This window comes from Carassius auratus, chromosome 8, assembly GCF_003368295.1.
Source record: "Carassius auratus strain Wakin chromosome 8, ASM336829v1, whole genome shotgun sequence".
NCBI lineage: Eukaryota > Metazoa > Chordata > Actinopteri > Cypriniformes > Cyprinidae > Carassius > Carassius auratus.
In genome coordinates this window covers 19,060,888-19,081,345 of record NC_039250.1, presented here as the reverse complement: position 1 = coordinate 19,081,345, position 20,458 = coordinate 19,060,888, and the positions used below count along the sequence as shown (strand labels likewise).

The 20,458-nt window shown below is 38.5% G+C and overlaps 1 protein-coding gene across 1 annotated transcript in view; it reads left to right on the top strand.

Moving 5' to 3' along the window:
* The window catches only part of ptch1 (patched 1), a 50,484-nt gene that overhangs the window by 20,519 nt on the left and 9,507 nt on the right, over positions 1-20,458 (top strand). The window contains exons 8-18 of the mRNA XM_026270065.1: positions 772-919; positions 2,486-2,617; positions 3,804-3,959; positions 4,046-4,144; positions 6,593-6,718; positions 9,392-9,510; positions 11,773-12,250; positions 12,503-12,812; positions 14,664-14,806; positions 17,636-17,819; positions 19,658-19,938. Coding sequence (XP_026125850.1) covers positions 772-919; positions 2,486-2,617; positions 3,804-3,959; positions 4,046-4,144; positions 6,593-6,718; positions 9,392-9,510; positions 11,773-12,250; positions 12,503-12,812; positions 14,664-14,806; positions 17,636-17,819; positions 19,658-19,938 — 2,176 coding nt within the window. The remainder of the gene's footprint in view (positions 1-771; positions 920-2,485; positions 2,618-3,803; positions 3,960-4,045; positions 4,145-6,592; positions 6,719-9,391; positions 9,511-11,772; positions 12,251-12,502; positions 12,813-14,663; positions 14,807-17,635; positions 17,820-19,657; positions 19,939-20,458) is intronic.

Below are 20,458 nucleotides of genomic sequence, written 5' to 3'. Positions count from 1 at the left end.
AAGAAGTGCTCATTGAACAATAGTAGGTTGACAGTCCACTTGAGGGAGTCTGTACTCTACAGTTGGGGAAGTTTTAGCTCGTCTGTGGAGCAAAGGGACAGGCCGCTGTTTTTCAGCATGTTAGTGGTTCTTTTTTGAGGTTTTTATCCGCAAGCAGTGACAGACAAGGTCAAGACCGTGTATGCGGTAGGATTCGTTTAAGCAGCAGCCATCATAAAACCTTTCCAGAATTTGTTAAATAAATAAAAAATATGAATAACAAAACTCAAACTTCTAATAACCTTAAAAAAATTGCATTTTTTATGTTGCTTTCAAAAAGTTTGTAAAAACTTGTTTCGAGACGAATTGGTTCACTGAGGATGTGAGCTGACTCATGATTCAGAGTAAAGAGAGATAGAAAAGAGAGAAGACTTAGTTCAGTAAAGTTGATTCTGAATGATGTCAGGGGATTAGAAATATTTAACAGATGGTTCAATATATCGGTTATATTCTCTGAGAATTTATATTTATATATTTTTCAACTGCAAATCTCAAAACCTTCTTGCATGTGTGTGTGAAGAAAAAGTTGATTCTCTTGAGTTTGTAGCAGTAGGCAAGTTTTGAGACCCACTACCATATCATAAAATTGCTACCAGAAATAGTGGACCATCTGGGGACTTTTAGCACACTCTTTTCACACACTTATTCCAATCTCACATCTGCTCAGCAGTGAAACACTTGGTCAGTTTATACCCGATGTTTGGTTCACCTTCACCCTACTCTTCCTCACAGTGCACAGGCCCTCCAGACCATGTTCCAGCTCATGACCCCAAAGCAGATGTACGAGCACTTGAAGGAATATGAGGAGGTCTCGCACATCAACTGGAACGAGGACAAAGCAGCTGCCATACTAGAGGCCTGGCAGAGGAGATACTCTGAGGTAAATGCTCTGTGGATGTCCAGACTGCAGTCTACTGTAGAGATATTTACAGGGCTTTTTTCTGCTGTAGTATTTGTAGTAATTCATTCGTGCATCAGGTTTTACTTTGCTTAAAACTGGACCTTGTTAGGAACCGTTTAGGAGGCCCGACTCATTCCTCCAGCCCGACGTTGTGTTTTCTGGAACATACACTCACATACATGCACTCATACAGTGTGAAGGCATTCATCTTGAGTCATAAGTAATGCATACATTCCAAAGGGGGCTGGGTCTCTTGTGGTCAGGACCCAGCTGTTTAAGTGCAGTCTTTCAAAGGCAGAGACTTCCCTTTTTTTCTTCCTCATACTTTAAACGCTCAGCTTAAATGTGAACTGGGAAAAACGGGGCACATCTGTAAAGTCAGGAACGGTTGTGATGGGACGCTGTAGAAATATGTACGCTAAAACCTTCTCGTGTATTAGATGTGTTATGTTATCTCATCCAAAATATTTCTTCAGGAGGTATTTCAGTCCTTTACATCGAGGTGTAGGAATGACATTTTTGCAGCATTTATATAAAATTTCAAGTTGTATAAATAAACATGAATTAAAAAAAATCAACTATAGTAATTTTAGAAATGAACATTTTTACTGAATTTATTAATAAAGTTCAGTTTGTTAACATTAGTTGATGGATTAGGTGTCATGAACTAACACTATTTTTAAAGCAGTAATTAATGTTGCATAATGTCTATATTTTATATATAATATCTGAAGATATAAAAATAAACATAAATTAATGTATTATTAACAAATATATCTTAACAAAAGTACATTCATAGTAAACATTATTTAGTATTTAGTGAAAAATGACCATTATGCTACATTGATAAATGTTTTATAGTATTATTTACTATTATTTAATGCATTAACTAATGTTTACAACTTGAACCTTATTTTAAAGTGTTAGCGAAATCATTTTAGCGTGATTTAATTACAGATTTGCTAATTTATTCTGAGGTGGCAACATTACAGAACAGCCTGTTTTTGCAAGTGTGGGTGTCCGTTGCAAAACCAACCCCTCTTGGTGTGGCGGCCCCAGCACTTGTGTGTCTGTGTGTGTGTGGTATCTTTGTGTGTGTGTGTGTGTGTGTGTGTTTGACAGGACCGTCTGGAACACATTAACCCGCTCAGCGCGCAATCTCTTTCACAGCTGCCGTCCCATTGGTGGCTTGTGTGTGACATCATCTGGTCTCTGTTTTGTCAGCCCTGACCTCCGCTTGCCATAAGGGTTTCTTTCTGGTGCGTGTGTGTGCAGGGCTGAAGATGTGTGCATTTGTGGATGTGTGTGTGTGTGGTTTCAGGGGGGTGTGGGCGGGGTGATATTCATTTCTTGGATAATTGTGCTGGTGAAACATTTGTGGGACAGTGATTTCCACGTTATTTAATTACTTTCATTGGCCTGAGGGAAGCACAAAACAAAGAAAAGATGAGCAGTGAGAAGATTGTAGAAAGGGTGTAAATGAATTGAAGGTAAACACCATTAATAGTTTTTTGTCTTTCTTTCTTCCGTCCTGTGTGTCCTCAGGTTGTCCAGCAGAGCGTGTCAGTAAATTCGTCTCAGAAAGTTCTCACATTCACCACCACCACCTTGGAAGACATCCTCAAGTCCTTCTCTGATGTCAGTGTGATCCGGATCGCCAGTGGCTACCTCCTAATGGTAAACTAACTGCCCCATCTGAAGAGCTTTTGCTATATCTAGACTTCCTTCCCTTTTTTTTTTCAGGTTCATTTACTATACTGTGCTTTACACATTTTAACCTGTTGAGGACTTGGATGAGTATTTGTGAATCTGTGGAGTATGGATCATTTCTGTAACATCATGTTATGGTCCATTCACACTAAAACCGTCATGACCAAATAACAGGAAAATGTGTTTCAAATGAAAAAATAGTTTCAGGATTAGAAACATTCAAATCAACTCTGAAAAAAAGAAGCAAATTCTGTGATCATGTACTCACTCTCAAATAGTTCCAAAACTGTGTGAGTCTCTTTCTTTTGTTGAACACGAGACTTTTTGAATAATGCTGGTCACTAAACTAGGCATTGATGAGAAACTCATACTCATACAGTTAAAATAATATTTTGCATGTGCTTTAGAATGTTAGTCAGTGCGTAAGTGTACTTCAAAGCATGACAAAAGATTATTAAAACAATGATTTAAAATGTACTTCAAAGTGTACTTCAATGTATCAGTCTATATAGTAATAAAAGTGTACTTTTTAAGATTTTAAGTACACTATGAGTGCACTTTTAAACATGCACAATTCAATTTTTATTAGATTAAAATTATTCCATCTTATAAAAATGCTCAAGACCCCTATATTCATGCTGTTGCAACTCTTTCTAGTTTGTTTTATTTAAACGCCCTCAGGAAAAATGTCCAGTTGGGGTCAAATGTACCTGAAATAAGCCGAATTGTATAGAGATCTTAAAGACCAGTAGATCAACTGGTCAAAGCTGTGACCAAGCAGGTTTCTGCACACGTTGTACTGCTAATGTGAATTGCGAGTTTGAATGTTCTGTCTCTCTCTCCTCTGTAAGTTAAAAAGCCTTGTAGATCCAAAAAAATTGATAAAAATGTACTTAGCCTCAAAATCAGATCAACTGATCTTTGATTGCAATATATTTTGTGAAGGAGTTGGTAGAGATAGATCTTTTCATTTTAAAATCTTGTTTTTCATCCTGATATTCAGACTTGGTGTGTATAGGCCTTTAGTGTTATGTTACATGCAGCTTGCCAGTGCATGCCTGATCCTGCTGTGCTGTGACCGCACTCATGAGAACAGCGCTGCGGTAACGTGATAATGTCAGATTAACGCTACAGCTATATTATCTGTGTGCAGCTTGCCTATGCGTGTCTGACCATGCTGCGGTGGGACTGCGCCAAGTCTCAGGGGGCGGTCGGGCTGGCCGGAGTGCTGCTGGTCACTCTTTCTGTCGCCGCTGGACTGGGACTCTGCTCACTTTTGGGCATCTCCTTTAACGCCGCTACCACACAGGTACATCACACACACACACTAGCAAACCTGGATACCGTCGGCCGTGTAACATCTCTCACATGTAGCCTGCTCTTCATGTGTTAAAGGTGTTGCCATTCCTGGCCCTTGGTGTAGGGGTGGACGATGTCTTTCTCCTGGCTCACGCTTTCAGTGAGACCGGCCAGAACAAGAGGATTCCATTTGAGGTGTGTTATCTCATCCCAAACATCCTGAAGAGCAGGGAACACTACTGAAAAACAACTGTTTTCTCCCACCACAAACCCTAAGAAGCGTAAAAGTGACTACACATCCAAAGATAGTGTTGAGACAAGGCAGACCGTCCAGAAATGAGGGAGCTAGCATGTTATCAGGAGGAAGGGGGATATCAGTGTGTACCCTCAGTGTACCCTCATGTTATCACTTACATAAAGGAATGTGTGTGTACCTGCCCTGGCCTGTGATGTAACTTCAAAAACACTGGCATACTTTGATCTGCTGAAGGCCACTGTATGATGTGTGACTCAAGACGTTTCCGCTAAACAACACAGATGAAAAAATGTACCATAGTACTACCATTGTTATGTTTTGATTTTAGATATGGTACCATGTTAGTACCATTGTTTTCTACGACATAATATATATATATATATATATATATATATATATATATATATATATATATATATATATATATATATATATGTCGTAGGGTGTGTTTATATATATTATATATATAAAATATAAAAAATTTACACACACATGCATATATATATATTTCAGAAAAATATGTTTTGTTTATATATTAAATATATTTTTATATAATATAATTGATATGAATATAACTGTATACATGTAAATACATGTAAATATTTTCTAAATATATACTGTTGGTGTGTGTGTGTATTTATATATACATAATAAATATACATGGTACAATGTATATATGTATATATTTATATATGTATGTATATTAAGTTTATTTGCAAAAACAGAAAACATTTTTTAAATGTTCAAAAATCATGATTTTAATGTTAGTTTTATTGTGTTAGTTAGCTGTATTTGTACTTAATCAAAATAACCAGTTTTATTGAGATTCATTGGAATGCACAATGAAAAAAACATGATTTTTTAAAAATTGTTAAAAACAGTTATGTGTTCTTGCAAATGAACTCTTCATGTATATATATGTAAGTATGTGTAAGGATCCAGATTTACATTTCACAAACCTTAAGTGTTTGCTTAGTTTGAAGATGAAAATAACCAAAAGTACTCGGTTCATTCAACTCCAGACTATTTCTGAACCAACTATTCATTAAAAGATCAGCTCATTAGAGTCATTTGTTCATTACTTACTTACATACTTACATTACATACTTTTATCCATACTTTTGGCCTTTCTAGTATTATTCCCATCTGATATCATTCCTTTACCGTGGTACTGCCAGGTGTTAATCTTGAATCAGTTTCTGTGAAACCGTTTCAAGCACTGGCATTTGAGTTATTAGTTTTACTTGCAAGACTCGACTGGACGACAGTAATCTTATGTGTATATGATCTGTGTTTTTTTAGTAGATTGTGTATACGTTTCCGTTGATTCATCTGTCAAGGGTATCTTTGTTTAGCTTTCGCGTGTGTTTCCGTGTGGTCGTGTATGAGAGGTGATTTAGATGACTCTCATGCAAACGGCTGAGTCCAGGCATGTATTTGCTTGTGTTTATGTGAGATTGCACAGCGTGCAGCGACACTTTTGTGTGGAAAGTAAACAGTTCCCCCGTAGGAGGAGAGAGAGAGAGAGATTGCAGAGCACTCCTGTCTTAAAACACGTCGTGTGTGGTCCCGCACGTCCTCAGATACCAGAAAAAACTTTCCCTCTTACTTTCCTTCTCCTCATCTCTACCTCTGTGTGTACGGAGGCGGGGTTTGGAACTGTTTCTCATGCATCTCGCACCCTGAATGGCTTTGAAACGATGAGAGAGAGTTTATCCTAACAAGACAGCGAGCCAATCGTGTTTCTGCACCCCGGGCTGCTTTGTTTAAAAGGATATGTCGTGCCTTTGATGGAAAATATATCTGTGTGAGTGAGGGATGAGGAGAAGGGAGGGAAAAGAAAATCTCTTTTTTGTGTTTTTCCTCTCTCTTAAAATCCGCATAATAACGGGGCGAGAAAGAAATCTTTTCATCAGAAGTTGAGCTTATGAAGTTGTCATGGCAGGTTGTGTGATTACCAGCTCTCTTCAATGAAAATATAAATGCAAGTTACACCTTCACAAAAGTCATAATGAATCTGGCAGTGATTTATTAAAGATGAATCATTGTCAGACTAAATTTCTGTTCTTCTAATGTCTGTATCATTATTAACCAAAGTAATCTATGCCTGAGAGTGAAAATAAATGCTTTATTAATTTTTTTTATAAATCAAAGTAGATCTAAAACTCCACCTACCCCATATTTGATCATTTACTTACAAAATAAATGGTACAAGGCTACAGCCGTGAAGCCAGTTTAGTTTTCAGGGTTCAAGAAAAGGTGGAAAAGCTAATATATAACAGTGTTTGTTTCAAGACACCTTGACTTAATAATTCTAGGGGTAAGAATAATATGCTTGCTGTTAATTCGATGACATTGTAACTTTTCTTTCTGTCTTTCTTCCTCAGGACCGCACTGGTGAATGTCTCAAGAGGACTGGGGCTAGTGTAGCTTTGACTTCCATCAGTAATGTGACAGCATTTTTCATGGCCGCCCTTATTCCAATCCCAGCCCTCAGAGCTTTCTCTTTACAGGTTTGTGTGCTTTTTTTCATATTCTCGAACAGGAATGCATTTCAGATTGCTTGTCTGTAACACTTGTGTGCTTGTTTGTATTACAAATGGACGTTCGCCGAAATATCCCATGTCCGTACCAGCTCTTTCCTTGTACTGTGTGCGTGTTCCATACCTTCATTGACTCCAGATTTCTCCACATGACTTTTATTGATTTCATTCATCAAACTGAGCGTGTGACAGGTTGAGCGAGCTGGCATGGCCCATAACCCCTCCCACAGCGTGTGATTAGTGCTACGGCCCCCTAAGTGTGCAGACTGTGGGCATGTAACTCAATCTGGGAGTGGGGGTGGGTCACACGGGTTGGTGTTCCACACATCTGTGGTGTATTTATGACCGCAAACCTGTGGAAGTGACATAGGAAAGAGGCTAAGCAAGAGATCAGCCCACAACCTGTTCCTGACTTAAATCAAGTTAAAGGGACAGTCGAATCAAAGTTCTGTCATCATTTACTCACCCTCATGTTGTGTCAAATCTGACTTTTTCTTCATTGGGACAAAAAAAGTAGATGTTCTGAAGACTGTGGCCTGGAGCTTTTACGCTTGCTAAATTTTCTATGAATCAAGTAAATGATGTGAATGTGATAGCACATACTCATGAATGGAGATAAATGGCGATTTCTGTGCTCATACAAATCTATTGTAAGGCTGCAGAAGACCTCAGAGAATAGAACATAGTGTCACATGGACCACTTTTGCGACACATGCACCATGTCCTAACTTTTTTGGCCTAACTACCTGCATAGCTGTACGGAGGCAGACGCAGAGATTTACACGAAACACGTTCACACAAATCTCAGCTTAAACCCTACAGACAAACAGCCCTTGTGCAGGAACCTTTGATATCTGCAAATGTAAACTGTCTGTATAGTGTTTGTGTCTGTTTGATGATTGCATATTTTTTTGATGAATGATGTGCGGGATGAGCCTGCCGACCACACACAAGACGTGGCTCACGCCTAAACATGCACACACACACACACCCGTACAGCGCTGTAGATCTGTATTGGATTGATGTCTCACACACGTCTGTCAGACACACACACGCTGTTTTTCACCACAGCGCACTCCAACTGGCACCTGTTCAATGGTGCCTGAAAACACTCATCTTCAAAACCACTGAGATAACACACACACACACACACACACACACTGCTTTTGTAAACGTGTTATTTTGTGCTGTAACACACTCTTTTTACAGCTGTAGTGTCCAAATGTGTTAACTTAAGCGGTTGTGTCCAAATATTTACTTCTGATTATGTGTACAAATGTGTGCACTTGAAGGTTTGTGTCCGAATATTTTTACTTAAGTTTTGTGGCTCAACTTCTCTAAATTAGAAAATGCTTCAAAATTCATAAAATCATATTTTTGTCTTTAGAAAGATTTTTTTTTAAATAAAAGAATACTTTAATTCAGCAAGGGTGCAATAAATTGATCGAAACTGACAGAAAAAGACATTTATAATGTTACAAATGTAGTCAGTGTCAAAAAAAAATTCTTGTTTGACGAAGAATCCTGGAAGAAGGTTTTTTAATTTTAAACGGTTGTGTAACAAATCATTTTTAAATTATAATGTAACATCACTGGTGCTCACTATTCACAAAGGAAACATGTTGTCTTTATTAAAATATAGTAAATCGCCATCTTTGATACCATTACAGAAGTGTGACGCTATTTCTTTGTTGCAATCATGTTGTGTTTCAATTCTTCTGTCTCTATTTAGCACTGTTTTTGGCACCTCTCTCTCTTTCACTCTTTTTATCTATTTCTTTGGCAGCATAACAGCGAGCGCACGTCACCAAATCTCACTGTAGAATCACTCGTGCACATTCTCTCATCTGTTCTCTCTGTTCCTCTCATGTGTTGATAGATTTGATAGTGTGTTGTCTAATGCAGTGACATTCACACAGTTTTAAGTGTAGATGAAGTGTCCAAATGCTTTTTGGAGTTGCTTTGTTTACATGAGTTTCTCTCATTGTGTCTTGGCTCTGTCAGGCTGAGCTGCTCTCTGGGTGGTCTGGCAGTCTGACATAACTCCATCCTCCACCCGTAAAAAAATACACCCTAACTAGGGCAGGCATGCTTCAATCTGCCGTCTCTCTCTCTCTGTTTTCCTAGGTTTCTGACTTTCATTGTCATTAGTTATTCTGTGAGCTTCAACCGAATGAATCAGGATTAAAAGTTTCAGATCACTTGTTTGTTTCTCCACACTGTTAAGGAGCTCTTGGCCCGGTGAAGTCTTTTTAGTAAGCTTGTGATATATTGGCTCTGAAAGAAAGTGGCGGTTTCCCAAGGTCAAGAGAGCCACATCTAGCTGGAAGTCTTTTCCCCAGTTCTTTATATGGAAGAGTGTGGATTGAATTATGATTTTAATAGCAATGTGATTTACATTTAGAAATGTAGGCGGGCTTCACCCAATCTGGATGAGCCTAAATGTAATTTGGGGATGGCAAGAGTTGTGGTTTTTATTTGTTTGTCATTCATCTCTTCTGAAGAGGATAATTGTCTAAAATTGAATTTGTTGGGATCGTTGTGGTTTTGGCAGAGGCCCTCTGCAGATGTGCGGGTGTCGCTGTGTGTGATAATTTTGTGTGAGTGTGAATATGTGCTTAACATCTTCATTTTCTCTCTCAGGCCGCAGTGGTCGTGGTGTTTAACTTCGCTATGGTGCTGCTCATCTTTCCTGCCATCCTCAGCATGGACCTGTACCGCCGAGAGGACCGCCGCTTCGACATTTTCTGCTGCTTTGTCAGGTAACACACAAACATTCACCTGGCTAAAAGAAGCCGCATCTTAAATACATTTGAAAGGGGTGAAAAATTCTCGATAAACTTTGGAAACTTTTTTAAAGTTTCCAGAAATGTACCAGAAATGTTCTGCCCCTTTGCAATCTAATTATATTTAATGCACACTTAGCGTAACTCTCCCCTAATATATAATGTTTAGCACGTTTAGAAGAAAATCATAATTTAATTTATTTTTACAACCATTTTTACCTTTAAGTCCTCAGATGTCCTTATAGGGATGTTTTTGTCCCTTAAGTATATTAAACAAAAAAAATAAACACTTTTCATACTTTGTCCTACATACTTTTTTTGAAGAGTCTTATTTATTTCTATAATCTTTTGTAACATTATGTCTGTCTTTACTCTTACTTTAAATCAATTTAATGCATTCTTCCTATTTAAAACGATTAATGTCTTTAAAAAACAATGACGAACCCAAACAATAGTGTACAAACGCAAACATATTTTCCATTAGCTGTTCTATATGTATAACTTTTTAACTAGTGAGTTTTAAGATGGGTTATTGTAATCGTGAATTATAATTTTCAAATTAGTATTTCAAAGTATAGCGGAACAAGCACAGACAAACAACCTCACACTGCACTATAACCATCCATCACTTTTTCTCTGAGGCCAGGGTGTGATATGCTTTTGTGATCTTTCCAAACAAATTCATTTAGATATAATATATACAACAGCCTGTTATGACACTGAGTGCCGTATAAACAACACAATTAAGAATCAACCTGCCCTAACATCTATACTTTTTGTGCATATGTGCGTGTGTTGATGTTTATCTCTGTCTGAGGCCCCGGGCCCTCAAATAAGACATGCTGTTGCCTCTCCTGCATGCTGCAGCATACTTGGTCTCTGATGAGAGAGAGAGAGAGAAAGCAAGTGGGCTATAGGCACATACTTTACCTTCTTAGTCATGCCCCCAAACTCCTGCAGGAAATTAAACCTGATGCCTTAACTTTCACCATGGTTGAAACGCTTGCTTTCTAGTCACTGATACTCACTAGTGTCTCGGCCTTAACTTGACTGGAAAGCTGATTGTGGTTGTATTTACATGCATTTTTACACGAGCGCTCAAGAGTAATGAGTTGCCACATCTAAAGGTTCTTTACAAGCAACACTAGCTAACACTCTGTCCATATAGAAAACCATAGAAAAGAAACAGGCTCTGTTACAAAACCTACATTTGCTAGGGCAGCATACTAACCACCATTGACCCTAAGCCGCAAATGGCGCCCTGCACAGGAAACTCAACTTTCATTTTATTTCAGTACAGTTTGATGTTAGCATGTTGCTGAGGTAACAGCTTGATAATTTAATAATAATAATAATAAAAATATACGGAACAAATGTTGGATATGTTTTATTCACTTTCTTTTACCTCGTTCTAAATCCTGTATTGTTTTTTGTTTTTTTAATGCTGCATTCCAATTTGAATACTACCCATTTGAACTACAAACACAAAAAAAGGAACTACAAATATGGCAGATGTGCTAGGTGGATGCTTATGTGTAGCGATTTAGATGAAAGGTTATACATTAATAACCTGTATGTAACCTGATAAAATTACATTTGATCTGCAACAACATTGTACATTTTTATAAAGATAAATTAGTCCAGTAACTTTTAAATGCTTTATTATGCAAAAACATGAGGAGAGTTCTTTGTAAGAATGACCCACGACTAGTAGATCGATGTGCTTCTTTGATTCTCTCCAATACGTTAGGATGAGTTCTTGCGGAGTCTAAATTAAATAACTGAAATATGAAGTGTATATGAATACATTAACAGTGACAAAATGACTGACAGGCCAATAAGCGACAGAATGCATGTTAATTGTTAAAGACGCAATTATGACACGATAGTACTTTTTCAACACTTAAAAGTGTCTACTTTCTTCACACAACAAGTACTTTTTTTGTGCATAGTGTGAGTAGGTGAATTGGGACGCTACACAACTGTGTCACATGCATTGCGGGGTTGGATTCTCTCTTAAGGATGCATATGATGCTTAAAATTTGTCCCAAAAAGTTTTTGAAACATATTTTATAGTAAATGTTAGTCTATACAAGCCAACTTCTTCTGGCTCTTCTGTATCATTTCCTGTTACCATGATATAAATCGATATTGCAGGAAATTCCACACATAATCAACTATTACATGGTGCTTTTGTGTTACTGAAATGCACTTTGTCTGTCTCTTGCTTTCCTTTAGTCCTTGCGCTAACCGGGTGATCCAGTTGGAGCCGCAGGCGGCGTACGCTGACTCCTCTGCTGAATCCAGCCGCTACAGCCCTCCACCCTCCTACAGCAGCCACAGCTTCGCCCAGCACACCCAAATCACCATGCAGTCCACCGTACAGCTGCGCACAGAGTACGACCCCAGAACACAGGCCTACTACACCACGGCCGAGCCCCATTCTCACATCTCCGTTCAACCCTGTGCCCCCAATCCCAATCCCAACCACAACAACAACAACAACAACCGCACCAACAGCAGCAGTGCAGGGCCGGGACCGGCTTCTGATACAGCATCCTGCCAGAGTCCCGAAGGCACGAGCTCCACACGAGACTTGCTATCTCAATTTGGGGAGTCTAGTCTACGCTGTCTGGAGCCGCCGTGTTCACGATGGACGTTTGCATCGTTCGCTGAAAAGCACTATGCGCCGTTTCTGCTGCAGCCGACAACAAAGGTGAGGGTAAATGTTGTGCACATTGTCTGATTGGAAGTGGGATTATGGATGCCAGCGATGAGCTAATATCCTGGCGTTGAACGAGCAACAGTGTATCTCGTGTTGTGTAAGTGTTATTTTGTGAGTCAAGGCCTTCTGAAAACCACAAACACCTCAAAGAGGGCAGAACTTCGTCATAAGACACTAAAACAGCAGTAGTTTCAGATGTAGCCAAACCCTGACTCATATCTGACTTTTTGTGTTTCCTATCAGGTGGTGGTGATTTTTCTCTTCTTGGCACTGCTCGGGGTCAGTCTGTATGGCACCACCCGTGTCCGGGACGGTTTAGAGCTGACTGACATTGTGCCACGAGAGACAGGCGAATACGACTTCATTCGTGCCCAGTTCCGCTACTTTTCCTTTTATAACATGTACGTGGTGACCCAGAAAGCTGACTACGCACAGATCCAGCCTCAGCTCTATGAGCTGCACCAGCGCTTCGGCACTGTGAAGTACGTCCTGCGGGAGGAGAACGGCCAGCTCCCACCCATGTGGCTGAATTACTTCAGAGACTGGCTGCAAGGTAATACACTCCGATGTGTAATCGATCAGCCTTGAGTCAGAGACCATTGGTGGAGGTCAAACCCAAAGGCCAAACCTTTAAAAATGAAAATTCTGTCATTAATTACTCACTCTCATGTCGTTCCAACCCCGTAAGACTTTCATTCATCTTTGGAACACAGATGAAGATATTTATTCTCATAGCTTCATAAAATTTAGGTTGAACCACTGATGTCACATGGAGTATTTGTGACATCAGTGGTCTGATGAACAAAGGCCTTGCAGGTTTGGAATGACATGAGTACCTGAATAATTAATGACAGAATTACAATTTTTAGGTGAATTATCCCTTTAAATAAACTGCAAAAGGTCTGGTCATATTGATTATAGCTCATTTTGACCAAAAACTGCACTTTTAGACAGGAAGGGATCACCTGACTTGAAAGAAAGGGACCAACCTAAACATATGCTTTTCTTCTGTTTGTTTTCTACATAAATGTCAATAAAAAAATATTTTTTAAACAATGATGCATTAAATTGAAAAGTGAAAGTGCAGATATTAAATTACAAATTAAGGGTGTTCTTTTGGACTTTCAAACAAAAACAAAAAAGAAATGTTTCATGGTTTTCACAAAAATATTAAGCAGCACAGTTGTTTTTTAACATTGATAATTAAAAGAAATAGCATCAAATCAGCATAGTAGAATGATTTCTGAAAACTCACATTTCAGCTTGCCATCACAGGAAGAAATTACATTTTTAAATATATTAAATTGAAAACAGTTACTGTAAACTGTAATAATATTTCACTACATTACAGTTTTACTGTATGTTTGATCAAATAAATTATAAGAAAGTTCAATAAGAGACTTCTTTCAAAAGCATGGAAAAAATCCCAACATTTCATTTGGCAGTAAATAATTACATTTTGAGTTTTACAAAATCATTTCATTCCTACAGACGCTCGATTTCCAGACGTTCCAGTGCCTTGCTTCACTGGAGCCGGGTTTTACATCAGTTTTACCCACGTCAGATCATCTGTTTCTCACAAACATCAATCACACAGCTAAACCTCCAAATCTGTAACACATTTAATGTCTTAAAACGGATTATGATCCGAGAGTGAGATTTAAATGGAGCGATTAAAACCAGAGAGTGAAAATGTGTGTGTGGGGGGGAATAAAGAAACAGTGTGGGGACACAAAAATGCAATTGAGGTGAGAGTGAAAAAAACAAGTAGATTGGGAGATACGGGGCATGTCCCTGCAACATCTTTTTCCTTGTGGCCTCCTCAACAGTGGCTTCTTTCAGAATGCCGTATCTAATCCCGGGCGGGCCATATTCAGAAGCAAACCTTGTTTTGCCCACTTTCTTTCTCTCTCGCAGCTCTTTAGAAAGGCATACCTGTCTCCAAACGGCTTCTGGCCAGACAGAGTTTGGGTGGCATGTACAGACTTGCTTTGTCGGCCAAACAGAACCTCAAACATCATTACTGTTTTCCAATGACTTTCCTTTGTTTTTATCCTTTCAGCACTCTCATTGGACCACATGTTTTCTTTTTCAGTGCAGGGGCAGCATCTCTATGGGTGCGTTTACTGTGCGTTATGTATGTGTGTATGGGCTTCAGTAAAGGCTGTTCCAGAGAGGGTGGAGAGAGCTGTCTTTAATATTGTGGTTTGAAATGGTTTGACAAATTGGTCACAGACAGTGAGGCGAGGGAGAGAGAGAAAGCAATGTGCCCCAGAAACAGACCACTGGCGTTGAGGAGAGAGGGGGGAGAGTGGGAGTCGGGGATGGCTGAGAGGAAGGGTTATCATGGTTTATGTATAACCTTTTAAACGAGGTACTCAAAATAATGTGTGTGTCCTGGCAGGTCTGCAGGAGGCGTTCGATAAGGACTGGCAGGCCGGTAGGATCACGCAGGGGAACTACAAGAATGGCTCTGATGATGGCATCCTGGCCTACAAACTCCTGGTGCAGACCGGCCGCAGAGACAAGCCAGTCAACATGAACCTGGTGAGAAACCAAACAGACTTGAGTAAGATCAGGTAGATTTCAATGTCCCATGATTCTCAGTGAAAGGAGATTGAGCCAGTCTCCCTGATTTGTTTAGAAATAAAATCTCACCTGTATCCACACTAGTTTATTTATTTATTTGTGTGTGTGTGTGTGTGTGTGTGTTTAGTTACTGAATGTGAAAATTACCACAATATATTTTTCTTATTTTTACTTAGTAATATTACATATAATATTTATTATAATTTTAGTTTTTATATAAGATTTATATATTTTTAATAAATGTTATTTTATATATAAAATGACATTGTTGATGATAATAATAATAATAATATAAATTGTTACTTTGTTATAGTTTATATAATAAATATTTATATTTATTTTAATGTCATTTTATATATATTATTAGATTTGAGATGATGATAATAATAATAATAATAATAATAATAATAATAATGACCTCTTAATTATTATTGTCTCATATTATTACATTAATATTTATTATTCATATTATATTAATTTGGAAGTTATTTTGATGATAAGATTATCGAGTTCCCAAATTATTATTATTAATGTTATTATTATTGTTATCGTCATCATTATATGATACAATATTAATGTTAAGGTACAGTTAAACAACTGCCGACCCCCTATCCTTATTTCTTTTCTAAATATATTGACACATTAAATGAGCTTCTCTCTGAATGACATGAACAAGATGTTTGCGTGAATCTCTGATGACGGAGGGGTGCTTGGGTTGATATGTGTTTAGGAACCACACCTGGCTTCTGTATGTCCGTCTATATCTGTCCTCATTCTCTCTCTCTCTCTCTCTCTCTCTCTCTCTCTCTCTCTCTCTCTCACAATGATTGTTTTACCAAGCACAGGAATTTAAAGCTCTCGATGGGGCTGCAACTTGCCTCTGAAAAAGCAATTAAGTCTTCATTTAAACCATTTGTTCCACTTTCTTGCTGCAGGCGTAAAGCTCGCCTATACAACTTTTTCAGGGCTCCTTTAGAGGGGCCTTGTCAAGAACAAATCCCTGCACACAAACACACACACACACACACACACACACATGGTCACACCGGCAAAAAATCTAACAGGTTAACACATTAACAGTTTCCAGTTGCTACCCAGCATGAAATGTCAGGCAAGAGGAGAGCAAAAATATGAAAAATACAAAGCATACCACATGCCAGAGGGGCTGGAGGGTGGGGAGGAGCGGAGCGGAGCGGACGTCTGCAAAAGAGTGTGTGTGTGTGTTTGAGAGTGTGTCGTCTTGTCGGGTAATTGGCAATGCACACATAAGGCCAGAAATGATTTGCATTTTTGTTGTTTTAAAGTGGTCATTATTGTGCTGAACCATTGCCAGTTGAATGGGAAAGAAAATCCAGCCGATCTGTGTTGGTGTGCGGCCTGTGATGTCATTTCCTCTGCTTGTGAGGGAAGAGGGGCGGCAATGGGCCAGGAGGCCGCCAGCTTCGCACTGTGTGCTTCCCGTGACAGCTTGAAGACATACAGTTGTTGCGCATCCTGCTGCTTAATGCAATCCAGATCTTTGGACTCCAAGTCCACTTTTTTCTCTCCCGCCTTTCACTTATTCCCTTCTCTTGGAACTGCTGCCATGTCCTCTTTCACTCGATACAGAGGCGGGAATCACAAGCTGCCTCTCTCATTCTGGTCACCATAAAAGTCATCCTGGTATTCCTTGAGGACTTTCTTTTTTTTTCCCTCATCTGATAAATTTTTTATTATTATTATTATTATTGAAATATGTTACATAGAAAATCAGAACAGCTAAACATCAGATTTTTTCTTATTTATTCTTTATTTTGCTTTTATTTTCGTATTAAATTAAAAACAATACAGTTCAGTGTTTAATAATTTATCTAATAATTGTATGTGTTTTTAATTTAGATTAATCAATTGAAAGTTAATACACCTCATTGTTTTAATTTATTTATTTATTTTAAAACCAGTGCAGGTAAATATCTTTTTTTTTTTTTTTGTCCATACATAATAATTTTTTTTATTTTATTTTATTTTAGTTTTTGTTTAACATCCCATGATTATTTTTTTTTTCATTTTTACATTGAAAACCAGTACAGTTAAATTATTTCCCCTCTCACCTCTTTATTTAAGTATTTATTTTCAGATGAAAATTAGTGTAGGATCTCAGGATATTTTTTTTTTCTTTTCTTTATAAACAATTGGTTTCAAGCGTTGACTGGGATTTTAAGTCATTGTACTATCAAAAATCCTTCATTTTGCCTTCACGGCAGGAGCCTTCTGTGGCGCCAGGCATTGTGGGTATCTATAGGGGTCAGGAAAAGCAAGTGTTTGCAACATTTGTACAGATGTTGTGTTATTTTTATAGCTCTCCTCCATTTGCTGGGTGGCATTTCCTCCAGTGTTAACAGCAAGGTTAACTGCACACAGACGCGCTCAGGGACTCTGGCCAATTTTTTTATTGTTACACTAACTCAAGCTATTTTTCTCTCACTCACTCTCATTTCTACACCCCCCCCCCCCAAACACACACACACTAATACACACTGACCCCCAGTTCCTGTAGATTTATTTTCTCGAGAAGCATGTATGGCATTGAGTGTGATGCCGTACTGACTTTGTCTTCACAGGAGGTAGCTAGCTCAGCGCTAGGTGAGAAGTGAAGCGTTTAGAGATTGCTATAGTGCTGGTGTGCATTCACAATACTCGCTTATATAGTACATACGTTAGTGTACTTATTCAAGAACTTACAGTAGTGTTAGCAAACAAACCGTGTTGTTTGAGCAGTTATAATTTACATTTTCTTTTCATCTCCAGCTAACTAGGCAGCGTTTGGTGAACGCCGATGGAATCATCAACCCAAATGCCTTTTACATTTATTTAACTGCCTGGGTGAGCAATGATCCAGTGGCCTACGCTGCATCCCAGGCCAGCATCCGTCCGCACCCTCCTGAGTGGCTCCATGACAGGACAGACTCCATTCCTGTCAGCAGACTCAACAGTGAGTACTGTTCATTTATCACAGAGTCCTCAAAGTATTATGCTACATTTTTGATTGTATCCAGTTATCTTTAGCTCATATGCTTTGTGAGCACACCTATTTCATCACAAAGAGCAACAGAAGGGATTAATGCATTTATTGATTTGGTTTTGCTTAGTTTGTATTGGTGGTTTGGAAATTAAACATCGTAAATCTGAGAATAAACTTCGGGAATTTTCTTGTTTTTAGGCCTAACGATGACGTCAGCATGTAATAGCATTCACAAAGCATTTTACTTCTTTAATGTTACTCATTTCAAAGTAAAACAGAACATTAAATAATAAAATATAATAGAGATTTATCTTATTTTATGGTCACACTTTATTTTAAGGTACAATTCTCGCTATTTACAAACTATTAACTATAGTTGTTGCCTTAATAAACTCCTAAAAACTTTAGTTTTTTTATTATAGATTTTATTTTATTAGATTTATATTTGTTTTATTTAAATGAATGAATTAATAACTTTTTGTTTATATTTTTATTTGTTTATATTTATTATTGGTTTTATTGTTGTTTATACATATTTTTTATATTATGAATGAGTCTAAATAATTAATCCAAAACCATTCACCTGTCCATTTTTTAAATAAAGATATAAATAAATCTGAATCACTTGGAGTTTATCATTAAATATGAAGGACTATTAGTATTCTGTTAACATTCTTAACAAGACGTCTGACATTTGGCTGATAGTCAGGCAGCGAAAGTGGGTTTATTCAATTTGTAGTCGTATCTTTAAAGTTAACAGTGACACCGGGCCGCGTGAGCTTGTGTACAGTGTGTGTGTGTACAGTACACAGTGGGCGCTTGGGAGAAATGTGACTGGATAACAAGCTGAAACGGCCTCTCCGACTCTGACCCCCCTGCAGCAGGCTGGCAGACGTCCAGCTCCCGTCCTGATGGAAATTTATAGTGGAGATTATAACGGGGCAAAAGCATGTTTAGAAAGTGGTCCTGCCTGACCCCTTCAGGCACTGGAACACACACTCAGATATTCCCTCCCTTCCACCCACACGCCCTTCACAGAGGCTCTCACACACACCTCCGGAGCGCTAGTCATTCTGGGTCACATTCTTCTGATTTTATTTGTGGTTTTAAGACTGCCGCTTATCCAAGTCCAGTAGCCGGAGTGATGAGTCATTCCAGGCCTGCTGCTGAAAGCCCTGCAGTGCACACAAGCTTTGATGACAGGTGATAACTGTCAGCATGAATTTGGCAATGCTCAAATTTTTGATGGTCGTCCGTGTGTGTTCGTTCCCCGAGAAGAGCAGGGGGATATTTCAGCGCAGATTTTTGACAGCATAATTACAGCAGATCACAGTCAGGATTGACACCCGACTGCATGTCGAGATATGATAGCTGGTAATTTAGCCCCCTCTCCTTCCCGGGGCGGTAAAGAAATCAACATGTTTAATGAGTGCAGTCTGTCACCTTGAGAACGCTGATGTCCTTTATGTTAACTATGATTTGCTAAGAGTGAGAGATGATGCGTTGGAAAAAAATAAATGTCATTTTAATGATAAAAGATTAAAAATGCTATGGTAAAAACATAGCATACAACCAGTGTGTTTCACAAGTTCAAAGTGGATTGTATTGTAATTGAAATGGTTGGTTTATTAACATTATATCAGTTAATGAAGATAATACCGTTAAGTTCCGACAGCTACAGCTACAGCAGTGTTTGTTTTTTTATCATAATTTTCACAGATGTTTACAGGATGTGGCTCGTTGTAAAAGTGAAATCTACATTACAATTATCTCATCACTATGGCCATCTTTGCATTTATCTTCTGCAGTTCCTGCCGCTGAGCCCATCGAATATGCACAGTTTCCCTTCTACCTCAACGGGCTTCGCGAGACGCCACAGTTCGTGGAGGCCATCGAGAGCGTCCGCGCCATCTGCAACAACTACAGCCGTCAGGGCCTGCCCAGCTATCCCAACGGCTACCCCTTCCTCTTCTGGGAGCAGTATGTAGGCCTGCGCCACTGGCTCCTGCTGTCTATCAGCCTCGTGCTTGCCTGCACCTTCCTGGTGTGCGCCGTCTTCCTGCTCAACCCCTGGACTGCCGGAATCATAGTGAGTTTCTCCTTTAGATGTGTCAGGGTTTCGTGCAAACGTACATCCATCACAGATTTGGCTCTGTCTGTAAATGTATATTCAAGGCCTGTATAAACCAATACTTTTTTTTGCATGAAACAGAACATTTCTGTGAACTCCTATATGCTCTTAAATATCCAATGCAATTATCCGTTCTTTTTTTTAGTTGGAGGCTAGGTCAATATCTTCTTAAATTGTTTGCATACCGAATTCTTTTTTTTTTTTACTGAATATTTGACATCAGATTAAGTTTTGGCATAAAGTAATACAAATATTTAAAATTTGACATTTATTTGTATTGGACTTGGTGTGAACAGGCCTTCATTGGTTAAGGGATGGATGGATGGATGGATGGATAAATAGATCGATGTTACAATTGCGACTATATTTCTTAATTGCAACTATTTCTCATGACTGTGTATGATTTTTTTTGTATGTCTTTATCACAGACTTTCTGTCAATAACCTTTTTGTTTACTCTGAGGTGGAAAAAAGCGTAC